At 41.3% G+C, this 15,690-nt stretch overlaps 1 protein-coding gene across 6 annotated transcripts in view; it reads right to left on the bottom strand.

Moving 5' to 3' along the window:
* Positions 1-2,453: 2,453 nt before the first annotated feature.
* Positions 2,454-15,690, bottom strand: part of LOC143279985 (E3 ubiquitin-protein ligase RNF144A-like) — a 53,712-nt gene continuing 40,475 nt past the window's right edge. For all 6 annotated transcript variants that reach the window (XM_076584384.1, XM_076584387.1, XM_076584386.1 and 3 more), the window contains 3 exons: positions 12,346-12,475; positions 6,462-6,551; positions 2,454-6,134 (listed from right to left, as the gene is read on the bottom strand). In XM_076584384.1, the coding sequence (XP_076440499.1) occupies positions 5,991-6,134; positions 6,462-6,551; positions 12,346-12,475 (364 nt within the window). In that variant the 3' untranslated portion in view covers positions 2,454-5,990. The remainder of the gene's footprint in view (positions 6,135-6,461; positions 6,552-12,345; positions 12,476-15,690) is intronic.

The following is a 15,690-nucleotide window of genomic DNA, read 5'->3' as shown; positions in this document are numbered from 1 at the left end:
CACCTGTTTTGTCTGAGAAATGCTGACAGACTGTGTGCTGACAGGCTCTGAGGCTGTGAACTGCATGCCCCATGTCATACATTTCCACCCCTCTCCAGATACATGGATGTCAGGAACAATACTTTATCACAATAGCTGTTCTCTGCAAACATTTTAAACTGTACTCACATGACAGAGTTTTCCCAAGTCATATAACAGACACATACATGCAGCATGGAACTGAACTCTTGTTGAAAGCATGAACAGGTCAACAGTTGTGCAAAAACTGTCGATACAATTCATAACAAGGCTGTGGATCAGATTTTTCATCTTTCAGAACCTATTCTCCAGTATATTTGGGTTCAAATAAACCTCACACTGCTTTGTGATTATGCCTTTGGATACCCAGACTGATATCTTTATTAACATGGACTGACTGGAAAAAAAATTTGAAAGAGTTATGCATGTTATTTTTCTTTGACTGGGTTTAGGTTTCATACTAGTAGATCATCAGTCATTGGCATATACAATTTTGAAATGACCCACCCATGTGGCAGCCAGTCAGTCACATGACTAATTTTTCATAAAATCAGTCATGCTGAAAGGGCTTTTGCAGATTTCTCTTATTCTCCAGCAAAATAATCACGTCTGCAGCTTCAAACTCAGACTCAAATATGAACAAAATTGTTACAGTTGCTCTGCAATTTGATATCCTGCAGGCAAACATTGTGAAAAAAAAAATAAATTGTACCAATCGATGCTTGCGTATTGTGAACTGCAGCAGAATAAAGTGCCAGTTCAGGTTTTTACTTTCCCATCAGTTTCCTCAATTAAAACATGCTTTGATACATCTAACATTTCACCCTAAGAAATCATCATCCTAGAACATGCCACCAAGAGGAGCTGCCCACTGTTGAGAAAGTCAAATGGGTGTTCAAAACATTTGCAATCCCTACCATTCTACAAGCATTCGGAGATCTGAATCTGAGAGATTTCTTCAGCGTTCTTGGGCAACTTACTTTGCTGTTACGCACAAATGTGGCCCTTCAAGTATACCCAAGATCCAATCAAGATATGCACAAGTGCACTTTTGTGTACATGACATTTTCTTTTTAGTCATTTGAGCGGTCATACTTCATTCCCAGGGTATGTTTGTGTTTCTGTAACCAATGTACAGGTACCAACAAAGATACAATTGTCTTTAACCCTTTCGCTGCCAGGAAAATAAGATTTAAGTGAAATCTATTTGTCAGGGTTTTTTCCACAAAAAACGGGTATAAATTTTCCAAAAATTCTGTACTCTTTGTTATTGGAGAAAGACCCATAAAAGTATGTATTTTCGGAAAGGTAAATGAATAAAGAACACAAAACAGATGCTGTTGTTTTGAAATCAGTGTTTTGTTTTTTGTCACATTTCAACTTGTTCATTACTAACATCAGTCAGGTAATTTGCACTAAAATATCATATTTTCTGGACAAATGGATATCTGCATACACAAAATCATACTAGAACAACCACAATTAAAAAAAAAATTAAAAAGAGATACATATACAATGCATTGTGACTTCTCCAAGTGATAATGTGGCTGAGAGGCCACGCCCCCTCAGTCTCCACCCTGCTCCTCTTCACCCCTCTCACATGGTCACTTTATCCAGTTCTCATCAGACCGCGTTGGCTGAGTGCCAAGAAAATTGCTCACACTGTCCTGCTAATAATTCAGTCACTTTCTGTCGTCTGCTAAGGTTTGCACAGCCAGCATCACTCACTGATAGTTGTATCTTGGCCATTCTCTTGATTGCTCCCTTTATTTTCTATCAAATCATCCTATAAATGTTCATCACTGTCTTCTTCGAGTTTACACTTCAATTCTTTCTGAGCATCAGCAAAAGAAAGCAATCTTGGTTGATTTAGTTCGCTACGATCGCATGTCTTGAGCACGGCGTCAGTCCGACATTTTGTTGAGCGAGCGAGGAGAGGAGCCAGGCAAACACTTGGACAGTAACCCAACCAAAACGTTCAAATAAAGGTCAAAAAACAGGTCCGCACCTATGTTGGCATGGTACTTAGGAAATTTCAAACACATTTTATAACTGTAGTGACTTTGATTTCCACAAAGCAGAGGAAAGTACTTTCCTAAAACAATGGTATTAGACTAACACAAGTAACATTTATACTGCAGATCTGATGCCTTTCAGCTGTACTCCTTTGTTTTTGTTTCTACTTTCCTTTTTATTATACATAACATTATGGGAACATTTGCTATCCAGAACAGTCACCATAAATCAGTATTTCAGTATTGCAAAATAAAGTTTAATAATGACTATGTTGTATTTTCTGTGTTCATCATGACACAGCAAACATTAGCCCAAAGTCTTGACATACTCTCACACACATACAAACACTGATATATATATATATATATATATATATATATATATATATATATATATATATATATGCATGTGTATAGGGGGGGAGGGGCAGGGAGGGGGAGTAATTTTTGTACTCATATGCATAAGGAAGGAGGGGGCAAAGGGTGTGAGTGACAGCATTTCTGTACATGTCACCCTGTGATCAAAGCAATCAAGTTGAAACTTTGAGACAACCTTTAACTGGTTTTTTAGACTATCTAATTACAGCATATTTATATATTCCAACGAGTGTGATGGACATAGTACAAATTCAAATTAAATTACAAATTTTGGGTGTGTGGGGTGGCCCGATGGGGGTGCCAGGGGTGGGAATAAGGGGTTATTTTTCCTCACCCATTTATTTTGAGAATGATCCATTGATTTATGGTGATCCAGTCAAATGACTCATGGTGTTCTGAACCAAACCAAACTCTGCTTTCATATTATTTACCAAAGGCAAAGTGGCAAGTATTGCAAATAATACTAGGTTATTTCAGAAAATGAAAAACAGAGTCCGCACAAAAGTAAGAATTAATTATTACATCAAATATGACCTGAAGTCATTTATTTCAAGATTGTCCACACTTGATACACAGAAAACATTCCAACACTGACCAAATGGAGTAAACATGTAACTGTTCAAATGTAATCACATTTTAACCACAGTTATGTGTAGGTACCCATCAAACAAAAGAATAAAATTCTGGGACACAACACTTCATATGTTCAGGTGACGTCAGAGACAGTTTTGTGTGCACCCTTGATCTGTAGCAGGTTTTACAAACCAGGATAATCAAGACCATGAGGAAACTGATATGCCAAAGACTTTAAAATGTTCCCTGACAAGCAATGTAAGTTCACACAAAATGGATAAAAGTAAATGTGAAATCAGCATTCACTACAAAAACCACCTAAAATTCATATACACATGCACATAAACACACACACACACACAAACACACACACTCACCCATGGATAGTGATACACTGCAGAAAATGTGAGACAAGCTGAAGCAGCATTCCATAACATCAAAATGTTGAAAAATCAATGTGTTCTTTCATCGTGTTCACATGATGCCAGTCAACAACCATCCTCCTCTAAACCTAATTAACTCAAATTCAAACATTTACTGGAATTTTTTTTTTTAATAAGTTCCAATGGCATTCCACAACAACATCAAAATTATGCATTCTTTTACTGTGTTTCAGTGTCATACTGTCTCATCAAAAGCAGACTGCCCTTTAGCTCTTTCATTACATCATCTCTAAATGTTTACTGCCCCTGGTTACTGCCGCGCTCTTTTGTGGGGGGAACCAGCTCCCCCCTTTCCTTGGCCCACCACTTTGTGGGAAGAACAGTACATGCCCTCTGTGTTTATTATCAATGCTGCTAGCCATCAACTGACATCAGCTGGCTCACCTTATGAAAAAGTAATCAGATTTTTTTCTTCATCTAAGTTAGCATTTCCTGCATGTAAAGTAGGCACCACTTTCTGTCTCACTTTTACTGTGCACAAAAGAGGAGAACACTGTGGCATCAGTTTTCCAGCAATAATTTTAACATAGGAATTTTTCTTCCTCAAGTTACGTTTAATCTAACATATTTACCGTGATCAACTGGTGCACTGGAAAGGCTCTTAACTCTTTCCATACGAAGGGCGAAAGAGACGACGTTAACAGCGTTTCACCCCAATTACCATCATCAAAATATTGCAAGCAGAAGGCTCTTATACTGAATACGTGAATGTTGACAAAGAATACCACAATTCTGACGATGGAAGCTAAAGGTTGGGTCATTCAGACACCCACTGGACATCTATCTATCTATCACAGATAGATTCATGAGCATCCTCCCCCCCACCTCACCACCACCCTCCCCCCATCCCCCAGCTGGATGACAACGATGGTCATCATCGATCTCGATGGACACACCCCCATAGGACATCCTAGGAGGGGTCTGTGTAGAGGAGAAGAGAGGACTGGCCGTACTGAGTGAGTTAATAAAGTGAGATTACAACATACTGACCTGATTCTTGTTACTCTGCATCGATCAGCACAGCTGTGGTCCACAGACTTCCCCTCTGTACAACTTCGCCCACAACAACAGCCTTAGGTGAAAGTACTGTCTCCCAGTCCCACTGCCCCTGATAAGTAGTGTGGCCAGTCCACCCACTCAGTTCACAGACCCTTAAGTGCGAATCACACTTGTCGGATTCTAGCAGTCCCATGAGCTCGGGCCAAACCCATTGTCTAGCCTTATTGCCATCAAACTCTATTGGTCATTTCCTTTGCAGCTGGTTGGTGAGCAGTACAGGACATAAGGCTGATGCCCTCTCTCAGGACATACCTTCTAGCAGGACGTGAATCTTTCCCCATGTTTTCACCCAGACTTTTCGTCCTAAATACAATCCCCAAAGTCACTTCAATCCTCATTCAGCCGATCTCTACCTTCCTCATCACAGGCAGCATACACAGGACTCTCTGCCCCGTCAGGTCCCTACATTTTCCCCTGAACAGACTGCATTTTCCTATCACCCAGACAATACACATTTTTCCAATGCAGCCCTAGTATGCATGTGACGCACAGCACTGATCTGTTTCAAGGGCAATGTATTTGATTAAAGTCTCATACACTTACAATGGATTGCTCAGGGCTCATAGCATGAGACCATGGTCCTTCTTCTTCACCTGATCACACTCAAGAACACTCAAAAAAATCACGGTTGAGGCCTCATTCAAGTACGAAAACCTGAGAGACATCTCAAGCCTGTGGGATGCTGGCCCAAGGGCCGCTGTCCAAGCAGTAATCTTCTGGCAAGCCATTACTGCTTCCTAAAAATAGAGAATGTGAACCCTCTGCCTTGTCATGCGATTCTGCACCAGTGGGTCATGGTAATGTAAATTAAAGAAAATTTTCACCACACACATACAAGTTCTTTCACACAAGTTATTCAAATAGTGTCATCAATGTTGTACACAGAGGTATGTTACACATCTTGTCTATTGTTCTGTGATACAGCACAGAGACAAGATAGCACAGGTACCCCTTTCACAATTATCTTTACTGTCAAAGCTCAGGAATTAAGGGCAAAGGGCAGATAAATGCTATTTGCAGAGTGGTAAGTGACTCCAAAAAAGCGGCTGCAGGCACCTAACAGTTAAAACATCACTCCTTTCAGACTGTAGAAATCCAAATTTATGTTGATCTGTCGGCAAGTCATGGAGTGTATCAGCTGTATGTTTGTTATCAAAATCTTGTGTACTTTTTATCTCATCAAAATTCAAATCTTCATCCATTTTCATTTCATTCTCCAACTGCTCTTAGAATAATGACTGAAAATGAAGAAAGAATGGGGAGTGAAAAAAAAAGATACAGAAAAAAAGGTTGAGATAAAACTGTCCACCCCCTTTACCCAAAAAGCCTGCAGACAAGACGCAAGGTAAACATAAGCAACAAAACATCGTCCTGTCATATCAAAGTCCACATGTGTATTGCACAATGGGGCTGACAGCCTCCACAAATCTTCCATTTCCCCTGGGATGACATCACAGCTCCACACCCTGCTCTATGCCCATCTGACCCACATGTCTGCCCTGGGTCAGGTGGAGATGGCATCATTGTCATCATCATCGCAGCACTTGCAGATCTTGCACTTGCAGCACAGTATGCAGGGTGCTGCCAACAGGAGGAAGGGGGAGGCCACCAGGAGAAGAACACCAAACCCAGCAAAGATACCCACCACCTGGTGAACAGCACACAAATAAGTGTCATCATCTCTTGATACCTGCTTTTGTCAAGTTCATATCATGTCAGTCAACATCCTCACTGTCACAAACTGGACACATTCTGGGCCTCACTCCCCTCACTGCTTTCACAGAGACTGTGGGAAATTAAGTTCAATATATGATATTATAGTTTAAACACGAGAGAGACAGAGAGATAAAGAGAGAGAATGAGAGAGAGCACAGATATGAACAACCTACTATGTGATATGACAACTTCTGTATGCCATTCACTGCTGAGTACCATCCAAATGCAAAAGGTCCAAACACTGTAACAGTTCTCTCACCTGAGTACGATGCCAGATGACAGAGGCTCTGGAATGTCCAAGTTTGTTCTTGCAGGGTCCTTTGTCATAGTGACGAAGTAAGAAATCATCCTAATAACACAAAATAAATAAAAGTAAGCAAATCTCTTCCAGTGCCTAATTTTAAGATATCTTAGAACTGAAATAAAACTACGAAAATACCTTAAATGTGTGTTTAGTTAGCAAAAAGAATTCCATAGTCAAATTTTCAGTTCACAGAAACATGGAATGGAACCCTTCAAAATTCAGAATACTTGGACTCTGGTTTACAAACAATTTTTAACATGTTATAGAAATAGATTCAGATGATAAGTCCTTGAAATTAAAAACCTATTCAAAATATGGTTAAAAAGAACCATCACCCCTCTCAGGAGAGTTGCTGTACTCAATCACTAATTCTATCAAAATTAATAGATACCTCTGGATTCTTCTTCCAAACCTTCCAGATACTTAAATTTGATAATAACAAAGAATGTGTTATGAAACTGTATCGGACAAGAAAAGCGACAAAATTTAAAGAAAATATTCTGTACAAGACACTGAGAAAAGGGGGGCAGGTATTCAAAATATTGATGTGTGTGTGTGTGTGTGTGTGTGCGTGTGTGTGTGTGTATCAATGCATTCAAATTAGCGTGGATTAGAAAGACAATAACTGGAACCTCAAAGTGACAGAGATCACAGGATCTCTAAATCCAGAGATGAATGACATTCACAAATTTGGTCCTGTTATTAGAAAAGAGTTGATTTAAGGCATTTTGGAAAGGTGTTTTTTTTCAGCATATACAAAATTTTTGTAGAAACAGTTGATTTAGAAAATGGTCAAGAATTACTAGCAGGACCAATATTTCATTTTGAAAAATTTCAAACTTATCAGAATTTTTTCAGTCAAAAGACATGGGTACACAAAACAAAATTGTTTCAGTGAAATATTTAGTGAATAGTAACAGGGAATTCTCAACTTACACACAATTATCAAACAAAGGAAAAAAGCACATTTTTTTTATAATATACAAGCTGTCTTCAGCTAATTAAACAGTACAAAAGACAAAATTACATAACAATATCCAATTACAACAGTGACTCATTTACAAAAGCAGTGCATTTGTTACTAAGCGTATGAAAAGGATCTAGAACATATCATAATGTTTTATTCAATGATATAAAAATGTCTGAAATAAAATCATTCATAAACTGGGATAAAAAAATTAAAAATACAGATTGACTGGAAAATAGTACTAAAGAAAATAAACAGATTAAAGTAAATAAAGTTGTTTTTTGTTTTTGTTTTTTGTTTTTTGCCGGCCCATGATCTGCACCATTTCAATGGCATTACTCCCAAGGCGCTCATTTAGATTCCCCCATACACGGCCACACCTGGGTTCGTCCGTCACAGTTCCAGCGTCGGCAGTCCACAGGGAACAGTAACCATTTTCATTTGAAGATATACACAGTTTCCACACAAAATCACAATAATCATTGTCACTCAGAGAGACTTGCTCAATGACAATCGAACCCCACAATCTTTTGAGATTCATTTTTTTTCTGCCCCATCATTTGGATCATTTCTGCTCATTCCAAGTCTCCCATACACAGCCACGCCCAGGTTCATCTGTCGCAGCCCCAGTGCCAGCAGTCCACAGGGAACCACTGATGTTAGGTTGCCAGGAGGCCACACACCAGAGGAAACCCTGCACTGCTGCTGAGTCACTTCGGTGGTTTTCAGTGGTGCCTGTTCTGATTTAACGTACTTAGGACACCACCTACTAAGTCCCCTACTAACAACAATAATGGCTTAGTCGCAGAGCCAGACTGAGTGAGCGTCCCTCCCAGAGTGGAGACCGCCACCATGTCCCTCAAACAACAGACCCCCATGAATCAGCCAACAGTGAAGACATTGACAGGACTCACCCCAAGCACAGAAGTGGAGGGGTATCCAAACTGAGGTCACCATGAGAGCAGGGCGTGAAAGGCCACAGAGTTTGAGACTGTTTTGTTTATATTGATGATGATGAATGAGGAGGATGACAATGACGATGTTGCTATGGAGGTCCATTTTGGTTTGGGACTGCGTGACAAGGCTGTACTCTATGCTTTCTGTCATAATGATATCCCGGCGATAACCAGGCCCGAGAGATACAGATACTTGCAGTGTTGGGAAATAAAGTTAAAATGGTTTCAAATAAGAATTTGCTACAGAATTCTGGTGACTAACATCATATCAAGGAAAATGGGTATTACAGACAGCGGCAGGTGCAGTTTTTGTGATGAGAAAGACACAATAGAACACTATCTTTTGTAGTTGTTCTCAATCCTTTAGGGAAGAACTAGAACAAATATTAAGACAAAATGTATACATATTAACATTAACACACTATCATTTGATATTGAGTTGATTCTATTTGGTTCAGCAAAAAATATCAAAACAGATGAGGTTTTGGACTTAATTATTCTGCTCGAAGAGTTCTTTCTATACAAATGCAGATTAAACAAAAAAGAAGACCTGTTGTTACTCATGTTTATTCTAGGCCACTGTTAGTTATGTGGTCCATTCTTTCGCAACATAATCGTGAGATTAACATGGTAGTCCACTGTTTGTTAGTCCCTTCTTCACTTAATAATTTCTAAGTAAACATTACTTGGTCCAACATTCACTTTATTTTGAGGTTAACATTTCAAGTCCATCATTAATACACTTGGTCTATTATCTATTCAATAACTTTGAGGTTAACATTAGCACCTGGTCAATCTTTCAGTTAATAATTCTGAGGTTAACTTTAACATCTTGCCTATCTTTTAGATGTTAATACTGAGATTAACCTTAATACCTGGTGTAAATGTTTTATGTCTAACTGGAAGACACTTATTCATGTTTTATGGACAATTAAAGCAGTACCTCTTTTATCTCATATATATATATATGTATATATACGTCTACAAAGTATTTTTTACTTCAAGACCACATAATATCTGGTGTTCTTCAATGTGACGAATGTATGTTACTGGTATATGTTTAGGACTGTGTGTATGTCTGCACGTTTGTAAGCTTTTTCGCATGTTGTGGGCAAGCATGCATATGTAAATGCTTGTACTTAAAATGTGGGTACAAGCTTTAGTATATGCTTTGTGCACACAGCCGTGTGTCTGTACTCTTGAACATGTAACGTAAAGGTATTTGTTACTTTTCATTAAAAAAAAATTCTAAAAAACTCCTTCAGAGCTTGTTTTAGAAAGTCGTCCCAAATTTACTAAACTGCAGTCTTCTCAGCCAGCTGAAATTCAGTGAAAAAGAAAGACACTGTGGAAAGCTGATTGATCTGTAACAATATTGCATCTGACAGATGGCAAAACACTATTTAAAGTTCACATGTACATGCATATACATGCAAATGAGAGTGAGAGAGTGACTCTGTGTGTGTGTGTGTGTGTGTGTGTGTGTGTGTGTGTAAATGAAATGAAATTATGGTGCTTAGAGCCTCGCCGACCACTAAGGCCATTTCAAGGCTATCGCCGCGTCAATAACTACTACAAGGATAAAAAAAAAAAAAACACAATTAAAACAAGTCACCACTTCAAACTTTCCACTCCAAAGTTGAAAAAAACTTCCATAGTTTAAAACCTTCAAATCTGGTTAAAAAGGTTCACTTCTTTTAAGAAGTCCATCAGCGCCCACGGAGGGACATCACGAAACAAAGTCTTCAAAGAAACCGCTGTGTAATGTCTGCGTCTAACGTCATGCAGATCCCAACAATCAAGGAGCACGTGTTTCACGGTGAGAGGCTCGTCACAGGGAATGCATCGAGGGGCCTCTTCCCCCTTCAACAAGTAAGAATGAGGAAAAAAAGTGTGCCCCGCACGCAGTCTGCACAGCACAGACTCCTCCTTTCTGTTCTTCACCCCCGAAGGGAGGGTCTCTTTTAGGTCCGGACGGATCTGGAAGAGCTTGTTGTCCGTCTGGGTGTTCCACTCCTCTTGCCAAAGATCCTTAACGTAGGTGTTCACCTTCCGCTTCATGTCTGTATATGGCACAAAGGATCTGGACAATTCTTTCTTTACAGCGTTCCTGGCCAGCAGGTCCGCCCTTTCGTTACCACGAATGCCAACATGTCCAGGAACCCAGGCCAACACAACCTCGTATCCTTTCTTCGTTGCGAGAGTAAAAGTTTCATAAAATTCCAGCAGTTTGGGATGAGTGATATTCCTGCAGGCGATCGCCTCCAGGGCCGACAAGGAGTCGGAAAAGATCATGAATCTCTTTTGTTTCGAAGAGAGAACCATTTTTACCGCCAGAACCAGTGCGGTCAGTTCCGCAGTGTACACCGAGCTGTCAGACAGGATGTGTTCCGTTGAGGGCCGGTCAGGAAAGGCGGGACAGAACGCAGATGCGGCGACTCCGTCCTCTGACTTGGAACTGTCAGTGAAGATGCTTTGAAAAGTGGGGAATTTGTGGCACAGTTCCGAAAAGTAAGTTCTGTAGGCCAGAGAACTGGTGGTGTCCTTACGGTACGAGGCCAGATCGAATCGGACCTCAGGTGTTGTAAAGGTCCACGGAGGGCTGTCAGGGAACTTAGAGAAATCCGAGATGCCACCGACATCCAGATCGGCATTTTCTAAGTGCGGCTGAATGCGGAGTCCGAGAGGAGGTATGCAGTTTGGGTTGTCTGTAAATTTCTTATCGAAAGGGTTGTTGAATACAGCGTTGTAAGCAGGGTTTGTAGGTTCAGAGAACAATTTCAAATAATAATTCAGGGTCAGCTTCAGTCTGCGGTTGGAAAGAGGCGGTTCCCCCGCCTCTGCGTACAGGCTGTGCACAGGGGTGGTGCGGAAAGCACCTAAGCTGAGTCGGAGCCCTTGGTGGTGTACAGGGTCCAACAGTTTCAGGTAGGACGGTCTGGCCGAGCCGTATACTACATTTCCATAATACAGTTTGGACCGGACCAGGGCTCTGTAGAGGTGCAAGAGAGTTCTCTTATCAGCACCCCAGTTCGTGTGTGCCACAACTCGGATGATGTTCAGGGCTTTTAGGCAAGATATTTTCAGCTGTTTAATATGGCTGAGGAAGTTCAGCTTCTGATCAAAGACGACCCCTAAAAATCTGGCTTCCTTGACCGCCGGGATGGTGGATGTTCCCAGACGGATTTCAGGGTCCGGATAGAACTGGCGAAAATTATGAAAATGGATGCATTCAGTTTTGGAGGACGAAAATGTGAAGCCATTCTCCTCTGCCCAACACTGGATTTTGTTGACGCAGAGCTGAAGCCGTCGCTGGATGCTGGCATACGTGCTGCCAGTTGCATATAAGGCAAAATCGTCCACGAACAGCGAGCTGTCCGATCCCTTCTGAACGGATTGAACGATGTCATTAATTTTGATGCTGAAAAGAGCCGGCGACAGGATGCTCCCTTGCGGGACACCCAGCTCCTGCTCGTGAATGTCGGACAGGGTGGTGCCGAGTCTCACCTGGAATTGTCTGTCTTGTAAAAAATTGTGGATGAACTGAGGCAGGTGTCCTCGGAAGCGTGTGTGTGTGTGTGTGTGTGTGTGTGTGTGTGTGTGTGTGTGTGTGTGTGTGTGTGTGTGTGTGTGTGTGTGTGTGTACACCTTAATATTCAGTATTTTTCTATCAGCTACAAACATGCTAGAATACAAATACAATTTAAGCAACAGGGAAACCATAATAAATTTTACCAGTGCTTCAGCCGGTTCATTTCATAAAATCATGAGGATTTAATACCCTTTATTATAATCACCATTCACCAAACCATATAGTAACATTCAAAAAGATGATGTGAATAAAACCATGTCAGTTCAACATTCATGGCTCTTGTCATTATTCATTTTTCTAAGCAGGCCAAAAACACTGACTTACGTCTAAAGACTGAAGGCAATACCAACAAAAGACATGTTTGCAGCGCTTGCACATCATCTGTGCACACCCATCATTTCTCTCAATGGGCACTCGGCACATTGGGCACCTCTTGATCTTGGCATCTTCTGACCTTTGGCAACATAACAGCAAAGATCAGTCTTCAACAACCCCCTCACCCAATTTGTGAAGCAAAAACAAGTACTTTATGCACACCTATTTCTCAGACTATAGAATGAAAACCAAAGACAGGAACATCATCATGGAAATTGTCCAAGCTTTGCCCTCCTTCAGCTATTCACAAAAGTGACATCATGTCATGACATGCTATCATGATGACACTGTACCCATACCCAAGCCAATTTCTCCTGGAGAACTGAAGAAGTACAAAATGCAGGTATGTGAGAGGGACTGAATCAAAAAATCATGCTGTAGCTCAGGCGTCAGCAAAGGGTGGGTGGTGGGCTGTGAAAGCCCTGGGTGATGCAAAGTTTACACCCCACTATGGGGTATGGGGGGGTGATGCCCCCCCCTGAAGCTGACAAAATAATGTTGTTTACAACTCCAGGAACTATGCAGTAACATTGTTCTGCTAAGATCAGTTACCCCCTTTTTTTAAAAAACTTGCACTCAAACACACAAAAGAAAGAACATTGTTTCCTTCAGGCCTAAAATCTGAGAGTTATCATGGCTTTCTGTCTGTAAACCTGGGGGGCATATTTATGGCAATTTCAGATGATCAAGTCTGGAAAAAAAGGAAAAGGACTCAACATATCTATGTCAGTGTGTGTGTATATGTGTGTGTGTGTGTGTGTGTGCGCGCGTTTAGGCACAATAAGACAATGAGGAACACAGAAACCAAAGTCATGACATAATTCCAGAAAAGGAAGCTGTTACATCTACATGGTAGATGCAAGGAAACAGGGCTTTCCATACTGCCCTTTGATATGTGTCTGACCACCCATAAACAGAAATAGAACTGGACTTTGACCTCATCCCACCCTATTACCTCTACCTCCATCCCTTATGCCATTTCTGTTCTGTCCATGTATAAAGAGGGGAGGAGTGAGAAGGGCAAAGTATGGTACAGACTATGGTAACAAAAGAAATGAGGAAGGAGATAAGAAGAACAGCACTATCTAGATGGGCTGAGGAGATGCCAATGAAAGAAGGGAAGACCACTGTGCTAGTCCTGTTTGTAGTGATTTGAGTCATAAATGGTTGTATAGAATGGATCTGGTTACTTTGCTGATAATGCCTGCCAAATTTCTTGAGTAGTTAACATACAGGACCTTCTAACTGAGAAGACAAAGCAAAGAGTTAGAGAGAGGTGTAGGGAAGGGGTGAGAGAGAGAGAGAGATGGTAGGACTTAATATGTTTGTGAGATGGTAAGAGCGGTGTAGGTGGGTGGGTGGGTGGGTGTGGGCATGTGTGTGTGTGTGTGCGTGTGTGTGTGTGTGTGCGTGTGTGTGTGTGTGTGCTGACAGTATGAGAGGGGAGAGAGAGAGAGAGACTAAGAGAGACAGCCATCTAGATGGAGAGGAATAGGGACCACTGATCTAAACTAAACAAATTTCATAACTACTTTGGCACCACCAACCGCCTTCCATTCCTTCAACTCATGACTATGCACATATGCAAGTGCGCACACATGTTCATGTTCTTGTTGCTTATAATCCAGCCGACTGCACAGGGCCTTATCAGGACTGTCAAACCATACAAATGCTCAACCATGTCAATACAAAACTGTCACATCTACAGAAAAACACTATACTAAGACAAACCCCCAAAACACAGTTCATGTCACAGTATCCCAACCATTTAGCTCCTTAGGGCAAGTAAGACTAGGCCATGCTGAGGACACCAGCCATTCTGCTTAATTCATCATCCCCAGATTACAAAAAATCATAAAAAAAGGAAAAAAACAATACTTCAAAGCCAAACAAAAAATACATGAAAAAGCCATATACTTTTTTTTTTTTTTTATAGGCAAATAACACTGCAGAATGGGCAGCTAGTGTCCATCCCAGTGTTTACAATCTCACTACCTAATCACCAGAGCAAAACAGCACAGACAGTACATCATAGACTGCGGAAAAGAGAAAAAAGTGTCAAGGCTTGCTTGAAAAAAGAAAGGGGAATGGACTGGGAAGGCAGAAAAAGGAGACAACAGTGAAGAAAGAAAAAAGGTAGAAACAAAGAGAGTGACACAAAAGAGGAAATTTCTAGCACAGAATTTCCAGAATGCAGGAATGCTATTTATACTGAAAGACCCCAGGCATCCCCATGAGGGAACGTGCGTACACGCACACACATACACACAGAGAAAGGGTGGAAAACCTGAAAAGTGACATCATGTAACACAGAAATGCAGTCATGGGAGAATGAAGACAACAGTGATTGAGCTGTAAAATGACTAAATGAGATATAAAAGCCGCACGCTCGTTTGATAAAAAACGAGGAGTTTGTATTACACTCCCAGTTTGGTTAAATATAGTATGCACCATGTCAAACTGATGCAAACTAGGCCTCTTGGTTAACTCTGTCCAAAATTCATGGCTAACTCAGGAATAAGATGTCTTGCTATTCGTCTGCTGTCTGCTAGCCAATCAAATGTTATTGCCGGCCAGAGCTAATTACTCATTCCAATGACCAGCAAAGAAATGCCCCATGTGAACCACAGCAAGAACTGCTGGGATGGATGGTTGGGCATCCAATTTAACATAGTATATTTAACCAAACTGGGAGTATAATACAAACTCACCATTTTGGCGTCCATTCTGCACTATATCAAACTGAAACAGAATTCAAACCAAATGAGGAGGGCAATGCCTATTGATTTGCATGGAGAGCACAAGTAACGGTAACAGCTGTGTTAGCCGTGACAAAGGAAACCCCCAGGAACCATCCGCCCTGATCAGGTGAAACAACAAATCCTACAATCCCTGAAGGGTGAACATGCCTAGGATCCACTCTGTGTGGAGGGCACTCTTGGACCTGCTGAGAGTGTCTGCCAAGTTCCAAAACATTGATGTGCCACTTGGGATCCTCTGAGGATCAAATTCCCAATGCATGGAGTGAGCCCATGTGAGCTTCCCACCCCCCTGAAGATGCATCTGTGAAGAATAACACTTGAAGAGTGTGTGGGGAGGAGGGGGGGGGGGGGTTATCGGCACCACCTGAGCCAGAAGAGGGGATAGGAGCCATTCTGATGTCATCTCAAGGAACCACTCTCCCAGACTGATGTGCGTGTCCCAGGACTGAGTCCTCTGGGACCAGCATAGCCTCAGTGCCCTCTAAGACAGCACTTGAGAACCTGCCCCAGGGGGATGATGGGTACCAGTGAT

This window comes from Babylonia areolata, chromosome 3 (genome assembly GCF_041734735.1).
Source record: "Babylonia areolata isolate BAREFJ2019XMU chromosome 3, ASM4173473v1, whole genome shotgun sequence".
Classification (NCBI taxonomy): domain Eukaryota; kingdom Metazoa; phylum Mollusca; class Gastropoda; order Neogastropoda; family Buccinidae; genus Babylonia; species Babylonia areolata.
The sequence above is the reverse complement of the archived record's forward strand: the minus strand, read 5'-3'. Positions and strand labels throughout refer to the sequence as shown.